Here is a 12,884-nt window from a genome sequence, read left to right on the forward strand (position 1 = left end):
CATACGACAGCTGAAAGTATTTTATCTGCACTCTTCTCCTTTTCTTCTCCTTTTCTTTAAATTAATGATTCTATTTATGTTTTATGATTTCATCTGCCTTTTTGTGATTTTAAGATTTTTCTGCAACTGTAAAGCACTTTGAGTTGCCATGTGTATGAATTGTGCTCTACAAATAAACTTGCCTTGCCTTTCCTTATTGCAGTCAAATTAAAGCTTCTCCAAAAGCTATACATACGGTTGCTCATGTTGCAGCGCTGTTATTACATAGGAATCAAATGGAATGACTCAACGCGGTTTCTTTTGAGAGTAGTTGTCTTTAATCAGAAGTTGTCTGCTATCATGCCATTCCTATTGGAAATGAACCATATGTGTTCTCGGTGCTTCATCTGTGTCTGAATGTTTCTCGTGACCTTTAACAATTCTGCTCTGAAGTCCTCCGATCCACTTCCGTTCACACACTGTGTGTTGTGTTGTGTATTTGTCTCCCTGCAGCACTGTGGTAAAAGCGCTCCCACTTCTTGGATGTGGCTGCTGAGGTCATCAGTCATTATTGTCAACAAGCCATGGCCCCGCATCACACTCACCCTGACAACCACCGCTCTGATACTCATAATGGCTGTCTTCAACATGGTGAGCTTTTATGTGGTGATGGAATGGTGACACCCATTAGGCTTCACCTAACCCTCACTGGACACTCTCCTTTTATCAACAGCAATTTCATTAGAAGATAATGAGTCCTACGTGTCAATCAAACTCCAATGTTAATAAGAAGGTCCACTGTCATCGTAGATGCAAATAAATACTTTTTGTTTTTTCCAAAATGTGCTTCATTTAACATTATAATGTCTGTATTTTCATGGCTTCAACACTATTTCTCCATCATGGATGTGGGTGCACCAGAATTTTCCATGTTTTTACATCATTTGGATTTAAATAATCTGAAGCTAAACTAAGCTGTTCCAGGGATTTAACGTTGTTTGTTTGTTGTTGGGGATGATGAGCCACCAACTTGCGTGGAGAACATTACACTGGCAACGGTGACCTAAAGGTTGTAGAAACATGTTTGTGAGCAGAGGGTGACTGGCTCAGTCCCCAGGACCAGCAGGGTCAATCTGGGCGGTGGGGGGGTGGCGGGATGAAGCAGCCATCACTATCAGCTCCAGCAGATCGGACCGTGGTTGTGCCGAGCAGGTGTGAACATGATCCTGCAACAGAGAGGAGGGAGAGGATGGAGTATCTCCTGAAAATAAAAAAAGTTACAAAAATGAAGGGTAAAGAGGAACGGGAGGTGCAGAAGTGGAGGGATGATTGATGCTGGAGTGACTGGATCTGCAACCACATGAATTAGGTGGTTGTTCATCGTGAAGAAATTAGATTTAGTATGATTTCAGTGGGACTAACACAATAAATCAACTCTTGATACACTGATACTTCCAGTTTTGAGAGTGTGGTCTTATTTTAATATCTACTTCAATATGCAGTGCAACGGATTATAGGAAAAGAGGAAAGATGAGAAAACTCATGACGACATGGATGCTGATTTTGGAGAAGTGTACGTACTGTACGTTTGTACTTCTGTGTGTTAAAGTGGCACAAATTTTTGCAGAACAAACTGCTCTTTATAAATTTCCTGTCATCCTGCATGAGTCGTTCATGCTATACTTTCCCTTAATAAGTGTCAACACCCAGAGAATATTCGTATTATTATTTTTATCCCCCCCCCCTCTTCATTTTTTTTTGAGGTTATCTGAATTTATGTCTGTTTAGAGAAAAAGAGGTTTAATAAGGGTTAAATGTCAGCCTGGGGCTTTTGGTGAAGTTGCGTGATAAAGCACGGTGTCAGGGCTCTGGATTAGACCTTCACACAAATCGTTTCCAGAGATTATAATCTTGTTTTGCGCCTGACGTGGGTCAGTCGCTCAGGGCGCATGAACTAAATTAACTCGGCCTTGTTCAGTGGGGCAGCCAATCCTCATTTATCCCGCAGGTTCACTTTAAAGGACGTTATTAAATGCTTGTCAGTATTGGCCTCTTATCTAACAAGATTCAATTTTCCTGCTGCAAGTACAGTGCAGACGGGCTTGTCTTTTCACATGCAGACAGACAAAGAGAGTGTGTTCAGAATTCTCGTGTGAATCGAAAATTTCATGATTTGTTTTTGTTTTCTGTTTGCTGCCAGTTCTTTTTGGAAGAAAATGCGTTGCCTCCAGTTCCTGTTTACAATACATCCAATGAGACACAGTTTAACGGACAAGCCGTAGCTTTCACCGGCAAAAACAATTTCTACCTTCCTGTAAGTAAACTGGAATCACTATCTGCATGTACAGTGTCTCTTATTGATTCATCTATTAATTGTATTTGAGTGATTCTTTGCTGTCTCTTCCCGTCTGTCTAGTATTTAATTTACAGCTGCATCCTGGGACTCATCTCATGCTCGGTGTTCCTGAGGATAAACTACGAGCTAAAAATGATAATGATGTTGACAGCCGTGGTGGTTTACAACGTCATTATTCTACAAACACACGCTCCCCTGCTTGATGAATACAGCAGATTCCTGTACAAATCGGAGAGCCTCGACAGGTAGGTGAACACTGACAAATCGCTCTTCTTCGGGGGAGTGTGTTTGAGAGAGAGAGAGAGAGAGAGACACACACACACAGAGCGACAGAGAGGGTGCTGGTTAAAAACCAGTTCGCTGGTATCAACAGAGTGGTCATGCAGGAGCTATTAACTGTGGGAATGGGGATAAAACACGGAAAAGCCACCGTGAGATTAAACGATTCGGGGAGGTAAACGGAGAGAGCTTCAGTGTCAACTCAGTAAAAACTGGATCTAAATGGTGGCACCCACCCGGGCGGGCACTCCTACCAGGTGTCAGGCCACTTAAACCGGCTTCTTTCAGTGCCAGTGTTTCCTCCTTCACGCTCTTCCTACCTAAATCCTGTAGGTGGTGGGTCGGAAACCAGAGGACGCACACATGATGTCAGCATGCGTGTTAAAGCGTCATAGACATTCACATAATCACTATCATCATACATGTAAAGATAAGTTACACACACAGTATATGTTTCTTCCTGGGGATTCTCGGACATTTAGTTTTGGATGAGCTGTAGGTGAAGGAAAGAGATTTGTTTTTCCTCCCCAATGCCAGAAAACAAGAGATTACTGTAATTTAGTGGCTGTTATGAAGGCATGAATAACAGTTTCCAGATCTATTCTGAATGTGAGAAATGACAGAATGATGTTTCTAAGCTAATAAAGGCAAAACTAAAATGTTAATTTCACATTCATATAGGTTATTCAAGATTTGGGAATAAGACATTGACCTCCGATCAGTTTCTCTGTCTTGTCAGCATTCAGCCGCAGGAACGTTTGTGCCTCCACAGTGCCGCTGACATCTTAGATAAACCGTCGGCATAGAGACTGACCATGTGCCTGCTTTGAAAGTGGCCTAAATTACGTGTACCGGTACTTTCCAGTTGGAATAATGCCTTATTTTATTTTGTGGTTGATCCCAAAGCTACCAGAGCCCCTCAGGACCAAGTCACCCAGTCATTTAATGGAATACACCACTGGGATCATAGTCAGAACTCAGGGTTATTCAGTAACTTTACACTGACACAAGCCTTTCCCAGATTTCCTTTTTGGATGTAGCAGTGTTGCCTTTAATCTGAATTGAGGATTTATACTCCCCAGATGGTTTGTTCCTCTTAAGTATGCAGCTTCTCCATGACCATGCAGTCTGCCGTCTTCATTTCTTTTACAACTTGATTGATAAAACCTGGGTTGATGCATTCACACAGCTGCGGTTCCACTTTAAAGAATCCTGGATAACTTGCTCTCCAGGTACAGACGGCAGGTCTGCTGCCGTCAATGTTATGGAGGTCACTTAAAGGTCAACGGCGTTTGTTGCCATGTAGTAAATCACAATAATATCTAGAAGCATTAGATTAGATTAAACTGAAAAGCAAACCAGTCAAAATCCTGTGAATGCAACTTGTCTGAACTGTCGTCTGTTTTCCCAGCAGCTTTGCTAGAACGGGAGGGAGTTTGCTCTCGATAAGGTCAATGAAATGTCATGTCAGAGTCTGTGTAGAGTGATAAGGTCTGTCTAGCTTAGAGGATCCCTCACAAAATCCAAGTCAAGGTTAGTTAGACTTGTAGTTATCCATGTTGTGTGATGTGATGCTTTAAATAAACAGTCCTTCAGTTGATCTAACAACAATAAACCGTGCAGCTGGACTGCTGGAAAAAGAAAAAAACAACCGCTCGATGGAGATAAGGGCTTCAGTGAAACGGTGACTTCGGTGTCCCATACTACTGGCCCACATTCATTACTCCAAGTACACTCATGCTAACCTCTGCTATTACCCATCTGCCCCCTCCCCCTCCATATTACTGAAGTCTGTTGAGGGTGTAGCTGAACTACCGTTCGCTCCATCTAAAAATAGATCCGCACATTACAGAGGTCTTAAATTACATGCCTCCGCTCCAGCTCCTCGCATTTAAATCTAAGCTTTTACAGCAAATGAAGTGGAAATGAAATTGACCTTTTCATCTGGTGAAGTAATTCATACTAGTCGTGTAGATCGTACCAACTTCGCTGTGGACCAAAGAATGTCACAGTCGACTAAAATGTGAGGCACTCATGGAATGGATGGACGGAGGAAGGTTCACACTCCATGTGTGTGAAGCTTCTGCAGGATATCTGCCAGTGTATGTTCATCTGTTTCTGATGAGCTGTTTCCAAAACAAAGCAGGTCTGGAGGAAGTGGACCTTGTGACGCTGTCAAATCAGTCAAATCCCCGAGATGCTGATTCACACAGGACTGAGGTCATCACACAAATTCTGCTTTGTGAAATATGGAAGGTGAAATACAGCAGAACTGTTACATTCCTACAACCGCAATTGTGACAAGTGACACTTGTCCCGTGGGATCAGAGCTGACAATACATGCACACAATAGCCAAGATGTCTCAGAGGTGGCTATTGTGAGTGTTTGTCTCTTTATGAAGAGAGGAAACCTCTCGCCTGCCAGTCAAGCAAAGGACCACAAGGACTGTCTACTCTGCAGCCTGATGAGAGAGTTTGAGATCGCTTTCTTCATGTGCAGAAGCTCCTTTCTGACAGCACGGAGATGGATCGTCGACCAGAAATCACCATAATAGATATTTACAGCAACGTTGCATTTCTGTACAGCCAGAAATAAGTGAGGGACACGCTAAGCTCGCTAACTCTGATGAGATTCAAAGTATCAAACTTTTAGACAAAGCAAGGATTTTCTTAGCAGCAGAGTCACATCAGTGGGCACTGGTGTCCAGGACCTAAGGACAGATGGGTACGACAAAGAGCTCCAAACAGCTCTGAGGTATTTTATCTCACTGCTTCAACTCATGGCTGCTCTGAAGCAGTTGGAGCTCCAGCGTCACTAAAGAGACGATGCACCGAAGGTCTCCAGCCAGACTACAACCAGGGTCGCGATGTCAACAGCTCTCTCCTGAAAGCTCTCCTCCGTGTAAGCACTGAATGATGGAACAAGTCCTTGGACATCATGACAGCAGCCTTTGTGTTTTTACCGGACTAATGAGGGACATTTGATGACTCATCTTCCCACCCCCACCCCCCAAAAAAATGCTTTTGAATGTCAAAATGAAAAAAACATTCAAATCAGAGGTTCGCCCACTCATTCATTTTCAGTAGACACTCGGTGTCACCGGATGACATTAATTCAAGTCTAAAAGCACAAAATGATTTCATACACAAGTGCCGTTCAGTAGATAGATGTCACCATTAATTAAACCAGAAGAGCTCTGGGGAGTGTATCCTACTGACACATGTGGGAAAAGAAAACATACCTTCCATGGTGTTGGAAATTAAACAAAAAAAATCCCCTTCCTGCTTGTCTTATCTTATCTAATTTAAAAATCTTCCATCTGCAGTTGCTGCCTTTCATTCTGCGTAGAGAATTGATTTGATAATGAATCCGGAGAGTGTAGAACTTCAAGGCTGTTTTAAGTGTCTGCTGCCTCTGATAAGAGTCCATTAATATGCAACACGTGCTAGCAGAGATGAGCATGCAACAAGTCGAGGTGACATCACAAGTTTCAAACTTCCATTTGGGTGGGCAGACTTTGAAACGCATATCTGGTTATTCAAGATGATCTGTGCTCACTTTTAATTGCTTAGGATCCTGTTTTTAGAGAAGCTGTGCTGTAAATATTCACACAACATCTGCGGCCTGTTTGCAGAGTTGGGCCCCGGGCAGCTGCGGCTTGACGAGTATTGATAGTCTTCTTGGGCAGCTCAGGAGTATCTCTGGTGAGAGCATGTCAGGGAAGCTCCGCTGCTGGAATACAAATGGTAAACAAGCGCCTGTCCTAGCCGAGCAGAAGTGACAGCCATAATCAAGTGACAGCCCGAAGTCAAACCGGTCATGTGACACGTATCACCGGCTGCTTATCTGCAATAATTGTGATGAAATGTTTTTTTTTTCTCATCCCTCTGTCTCTTCTTCCTCTCTCTCTGCCCTTCAAGACCAGGAGTCCTCAAAGACCTGAAGACAATGGGCTCCATCTCCCTCTTCATCTTCTTCATCACCCTACTTGTGCTTGCCAGACAGGTACGCTACGACGGGACGGTTAGAATAAATAGAGAACGAACGTGTGATCCCTGTGCTGCTATAGGACTGTGAAGCAGATGGTGTGTACAGATGATAGGTGACTAATATCCACAGCTTACTGGAGATGTGTAAAACTAACAGATGTAGCGTATTAATATCAGCTGCCTCGCACCCGCCCCTCGAATGTTTACTTGATTTGTATTTGCGCCCTCCTCCTCCTCTCCGACAGCAACGAGAAGTCACATTTTTTACTGTACATCTCCACCTCATCTTTCAAATTCCGATCGCATGTGTAATTTTGGTTAATGCGTCATCTTTATTAAATTAGTCGACGCGTCACTCTGACAGCTGCTAAAGTGACAGTGCCGAGCACCTGAGCTGAGACGACCGTGAACATTAACAGATATTTCTTCATGTTTTCAACTTGGTGTTAATATGCTGTGGTTGCTGTTTACATTTTCTTTGTTGTTCTTGTCAGTGCTTTAACTGACTTTTTTCCCCTCAAATTCTGCTGCTTGTGTGTGTGTGTGTTTATACGTGTGCACGTGCGTGCCTTGATGGAAGAAAGCTGTGCAGCTGTACCTTCAGTCTCTTCACCTCTGTGTCCTCTTGTAACAGAATGAATATTACTGTAGGTTGGACTTCCTGTGGAAGAACAAGTTCAAGAAAGAGTGTGAGGAGATCGAAACCATGGAGAACCTCAACAGGGTTTTGCTGGAGAACGTCCTGCCTGCGCACGTAGCGGAACACTTCCTGGCACGAAACTGGAAGAACGAGGTTAGACCGACTCTGATTAATGCTGTACATAGTCAGATCTTGCATTTTATTTTGCAAAGACGTTCAGTTATGCAGGCTCTGTTGGATACACGACTGCAGGACTCGTTTAAGGCTACTCACCAGGAACGCGTACCACATTTGTCAGCCATAAACGCAAAAGCAAATTCTTCTCGACCATCTCAATTCAAAGTCAGTATCACTGATTTGTTGGATTTCTGTGCTACTTAGCCGGATTTCAGTCCTCTTTAAAACCACAGGAGATCCTGGCACACAACAAGGAAGGCAATAAGATGTCTTTGAAAAAAAAAACGTTTACGGCCACCGAAACAACATCTGCACGTCTGAAAGTCTCCGATGCATTTAGGAATGAATCACCTCAGCCCTGAGAAAAGGGAAAACCTCAATTTACTGATGCAGCAAATGTTTCGGTTCCTTCCTCGAGATCATTTCCGACCGTTCTCCTCCTGGAAGAGTCACTCAGCTGACAGCGACGGTCAGTGCGTTCACATGCACATTAATACTCCACTATTATTCAGAAAACGACAGTATTCTGAACGGCATATGCACACGGATTGCTGGAATTTGGCTTTATTCCAAACTGTTCATGTCTGATTAGGACATTTGGGATATTATTTAGGTTTCAGAAGCATTCTTTGGACATCTGTTCAGCATATTTGGAGTGTAGAGTTTTTACAGCAAGCTACTGTCACACTGTTTATAGCCAGATGGATAAATGCACGAGCGTGATGCTGCCGTGTGGACTGCTAACAAAAGATGTAACGTGTTCAACTCCAGAAATACATTCCGACTCTCATTAACCATTAAACATGTCATAACAAAGACAGTGAAGAGTAGAGTAACACTTGAAATGACTTAATTTTACCTTCAACGCTCAGGAAAATTGTTTTGCTGTAGAGTCTCACAATGTGTAATACAAGGATAGTGAACTCGGGTTCTACTCATCATAATTTGTGGCTGATTATGTTTATGGACTAAATGTAGGTCGTTTAATTTAGAGGGTTTTAAAGGGTCCGGTCCCTTCCTGTAACGATGTTGAAACAGCTGGACTCAGTGTCTTACCATACATGAATAAAGGGTCTCAGGACATTTAGAGGTCACCTGGGGGTCATGTGTGTTTAATGCTGCTGCTGCTCCAGCAGAACTTCAGAATGACGAGTCAGCAGATGACTTGACTCTTTACTGGATCAAATGGACTTTAGAGCAGCTGTTGTTTTCATGCTGCTTTCCTTTTATCTGTCCGTCCCACTTTGCCTTCCTCTGTTGAATGTACGAATGAGTCTCATCACACAGCTGGAGTCTTATCAAGTACTTGTAAGCTTCAATATACACAGACAACTGACGTTCATCAGCTTAAAGTGATGCACCAGGATCTCCCCGTGTGGTTCCTCCCTGTTCGATTATCATTCATGTGGTTTCATGTGCCGCAGCAGCTCAAGCCAACTCCTCTTCCTGCTTTTCGTCCTGTAGGATCTGTACCACCAGTCCTACGACCTGGTGTGTGTCATGTTCGCCTCCATCCCGGACTTTAAAGAGTTCTACACGGAATCTGACGTCAACAAGGAAGGATTAGAGTGCCTCAGGCTCCTCAACGAGATCATCGCTGATTTTGATGAGGTACATGAATGCTAACGCAACATGAACCCTCGACACAAGCAGTGGACACGGTTTTCCACTAGTTGTGATTGAATAATGTGTAGTCCTGGGGTACATCTTGTAAAATATACCGTATATTTGGTTGTACCAACTGGTCTATTCTGGGGTCAAAGGTCAAGGCAAACAGAACTGCTTCTCTATCATCTTCATTTGAGGTTTTTTGGTTAATTGTATTTGCATGTCTAGCTCCTGTCCAAGCCAAAATTCAGCGGCGTGGAAAAGATCAAGACCATTGGCAGCACGTACATGGCTGCTACTGGACTGAACGCCTCACCCGGACCTGAGTATCCATCACAGGTAGACTCCTGAACACACACATCAGCCCTCGTGCTCTCCAACTGAACAATCTTTGTGACCAGAATGTGTAACCGGGTGTGTTCTTCATGGATCACTAGGAACATGACAGGCAGTACATGCACATTGGGACCATGGTGGAGTTTGCATTTGCTTTGGTGGGGAAGCTGGATGTCATCAACAAACACTCCTTCAATGACTTCAAACTCAGAGTCGGTGAGTTTGACATTAAAATAACGCTGCATTTTGTCGGCACTATAATAGAATTCTTTGATGCAGCAGAAAATGAGACAAAACAAGATCCCTGCTGGAGGTTTGCAGGGAACCTTTCTAGAAAGAGCTCAAATGTGGACGCCCAGGACCCACAAACCAGTGTGACTGGTCGAAGGATGATTTATTTTGAGGAGGCCTTTTGTCTAAATAAGTAGAAAAATGAAAAAAGAAAAAAAAAGAAGTGTGCTGCAGGATACATTCAATCATGTAATTGAAGAGGAAAGCAGGCAGGAGAGTCCCAGCTCTCCACATGAAGTGAGAGCCAGGGTTCACTTCCTTCAACCTGTCTGAAGATCCCAGCGTAGGCTGTTCCATTAACTCAGTGGTGTGCGTGTTTGTGACTGTACACCCCTGCTGCTTCCAGACGGGCCTCAAACACCCCATCAGAGAGGAATACAAGTCCCCATCCACAGGGACGAGACAAAACCAGTATCTGTTCTCTTGTGCAGGTGGTAATACCCAGCAATCTATAAATTGACTGAGGTGCCAGAGTGAAGCGGCTCAGTGTCATCTGTGTGCTGTGAAAAGCTCCAGTCTGCTTAGCAGAGGTGAAGAGGAGTGTTGAGGATGAAGAGTTCAGCTGCATTTAGCTCCCACTTCAGCTCATGTTCTGATGACATCCTGTGAAAAGCTTTGTTTAGTCAGAGAGCTGCAGCTCGTCTTGACGGTTCTTTGAGCTGCAGCGCCTCTGGCTAGACTCCAGACTAGCCAGTCAGATACCAAACACACACCTTTGTTATTCACCTGAGATTATTATCAGACACCACAGGGATGGAGCATTTTTATAGGCCAACAAGGAAGGGGTTCACCAGACAAACCAATGGAATGATGGGAAAATACAGCCGACAAAAATGCAGGAGACTTTTTGTAATCTTCACAAATGAACCTGACATTTTACGATTTTTGAAGCACACATGCAGTTGTTAAAAGTACAAAACTAAAGTTTAGCTTGGAGCGACCTGCGCCGCAGATGCACGATTTCAGCATTGCAACGACTGGTTAAGCTACCTCCGTTTTCAGTGTGATGATGGTTAATATCTGTGACAACGCTTCAAAACTCAGTGTGGGTCCAGTTTGTTCTCATGCATTTTATGGTGTAGAACAAAACCCATTTGACTGGCGTGCACCACAGACCTCAGCTCAGTCTTTTAGCTGTTGTCTTTGAGATGAGGGACCTGTCAATCCAAAATATGCGTCAGCCATTATGAATGTGCACTCAAAAAACCCATACATAGACACTTAACAGCAACTTAAGTTCTGAGCCAGATATTTGGTCGTGAATGAAGTCTGGGAAGATTTGTCTGTGGTGTGAAGGTGATCACACATCAATCTGACACTGCTACCAGAGACGGCTCCAGCACCAAGTGGGCTTGACAGTTTAGGATGCAGCACAGACACAAACTTAACTGCATTCAAAACAACAACATTCCAGCAGTGAGTGAGTGAGTTACTACGATACCGACACATTCAGTGGTTTCATATCTAAACTGACCTGGGCGTGTACTCGGACAGGTATCAACCACGGTCCAGTGATAGCTGGAGTCATCGGAGCCCAGAAACCTCAGTACGACATCTGGGGGAACACAGTGAATGTAGCCAGCAGGATGGACAGCACTGGAGTCCTGGGAAAGATCCAGGTAGGTGAAGGAGTGCGGTGGAAACTTTTTTTGGGTTCATTTTTCAGTCAGCGTTTCTTCAAGACTTGTTTACCACAGACCTTCTTTGTTCTTTAAATCTCCTAATAGGCTGACAGAACAAAGAAACAGTCTTCCAGAGAAATGTCAGCTACGACCCTTATCTGTGACGCATTCAAGTTCGTTTCAAGAGCTTCTCATACTCACCCGCATGCGAACATGTTTCAGACTGCTTGTTTCATCATGGTTCTAAGCAGCACCTTATTTTCCGCTGTTGACATTTTAAATATCACAACAGATGATTTAAAGATAAAGCATTTATTTGCTGCTACCGATGGACATCATGTGGCATCCTCAGATCTCACTGGTTCCCTGCCAAATGTGATGTTAACCTGCACGACGCGTTGCGGTGAGAATTATTCAGTCACATCTCACAGCCTGTAAACATCTGACAGCCACGAGTGCAGCACTTTGAGCTGCATCCCAGATATGTGATGATCACAATCCACGGGGGTCGAGTCGAGAGCAGGTGGAGTAACTGACTGTTTGAAGATTCCAAGCCATCCACGGGCCAGAGGCTTAAACAGAGTGTGTGCACAAAAACATGCGAATGCCATTTTCTACACGGAAAGGAGTATTCATTTAAAAGAATGTGCAATGATTGTGTGTCTACATACTTCACCCCATGCACGAAGAGAGGGTTTAGCTTCAGGCTGATGGAGACGTGTCAGAAAACATGAAAAAAGGAATTTCAGTGACACCTTTCAACCAAGGTGGTGGTTGTCAATTATTGTAGAAATCAAGTATCCTAACCGTCATTCACAGTTAATCTATTAAACTCTTTTTTTTAAACCGTTGGTTCATATACGATAATCTGCTCAAAAGAACTCGGTATGTACATTTTTGATTTTTTTTTGCCCCTTCACTGCATAAATCATGGTGGTCTTATTTTGTGTACAGTCGACAGGCAGCACAGCAGAAATGCACAAAACCCACATTTACCAACAGCCTCACCCATGTGCTTCACTAATTTGTATTCATATATACTTGTAATTACTGCAGTTTCTCTTAAAAGAGAGTATGCTGCTTAACTTTAACATTTGAAACCCAGGGGAACATTAGCATTACATGTCAGCCCAGTATATGTTCTTTGTTGTTTCTGCAGCCTTTTAATGCTGTAGATTCAAATTTATGCATAAATTGGCCTTCATGATACAATTTAAAGGGGCCAATGCTGAATATTTTCATTTTGGTGGCGGTCAACTTTAGCATCTAGCTCTTAGTTTCAGCTCTGCAGGTCTCCAGCAGCTGTAGTTCAATACTTAACACGCTACTGTGCAATATCCAATACAACACTTATGCTGCTAAGATTTATTGCAGTTGTTTGTAGTTTACAATAGTGTATATAGTTTTTATTGTAGTTTCTTCTATTTATTGCTCTGTAAATTTTCCGCTGCGACTTGTTTTTGTGCTGCTGTAACAGTGCCAATTTCCCCGGTGTGGGACGTATAAAGGGTTATCTTAGAAGGAGGTGGTTAAGGCACATTGAGATCTGAGTGTTGGGCCCGTGGGAATCCAATCTACAACTGATTATTTTGTCCTTTTTCTGTCC

The 12,884-nt window shown here is 43.3% G+C and overlaps 2 protein-coding genes across 7 annotated transcripts in view; one reads left to right on the forward strand and one right to left on the reverse strand.

Annotated features, from left to right (window-relative positions):
- Positions 1 to 12,884, forward strand: part of adcy2a (adenylate cyclase 2a) — a 67,919-nt gene that overhangs the window by 53,860 nt on the left and 1,175 nt on the right. For all 4 annotated transcript variants that reach the window (XM_086218919.1, XM_086218917.1, XM_086218916.1 and 1 more), the window contains 9 exons: positions 493 to 630; positions 2,180 to 2,293; positions 2,396 to 2,580; positions 6,536 to 6,620; positions 7,239 to 7,397; positions 8,886 to 9,032; positions 9,258 to 9,368; positions 9,467 to 9,581; positions 11,151 to 11,275. In XM_086218919.1, coding sequence (XP_086075045.1) covers positions 493 to 630; positions 2,180 to 2,293; positions 2,396 to 2,580; positions 6,536 to 6,620; positions 7,239 to 7,397; positions 8,886 to 9,032; positions 9,258 to 9,368; positions 9,467 to 9,581; positions 11,151 to 11,275 — 1,179 coding nt within the window. The remainder of the gene's footprint in view (positions 1 to 492; positions 631 to 2,179; positions 2,294 to 2,395; positions 2,581 to 6,535; positions 6,621 to 7,238; positions 7,398 to 8,885; positions 9,033 to 9,257; positions 9,369 to 9,466; positions 9,582 to 11,150; positions 11,276 to 12,884) is intronic.
- dnah5 (dynein, axonemal, heavy chain 5) overlaps positions 11,649 to 12,884 on the reverse strand; it is a 118,451-nt gene continuing 117,215 nt past the window's right edge. For all 3 annotated transcript variants that reach the window (XM_086218915.1, XM_086218914.1, XM_086218913.1), the window contains 2 exons: positions 11,950 to 11,985; positions 11,649 to 11,850 (listed from right to left, as the gene is read on the reverse strand). The gene's annotated coding sequence lies outside the window, so the exon portion shown is untranslated. The remainder of the gene's footprint in view (positions 11,851 to 11,949; positions 11,986 to 12,884) is intronic.

This window comes from Aulostomus chinensis, chromosome 11, assembly GCF_037954235.1.
Source record: "Aulostomus chinensis isolate RoL2024-O1b breed Wild chromosome 11, RoL_Achi_v1.0, whole genome shotgun sequence".
Classification (NCBI taxonomy): Eukaryota; Metazoa; Chordata; class Actinopteri; order Syngnathiformes; family Aulostomidae; genus Aulostomus; species Aulostomus chinensis.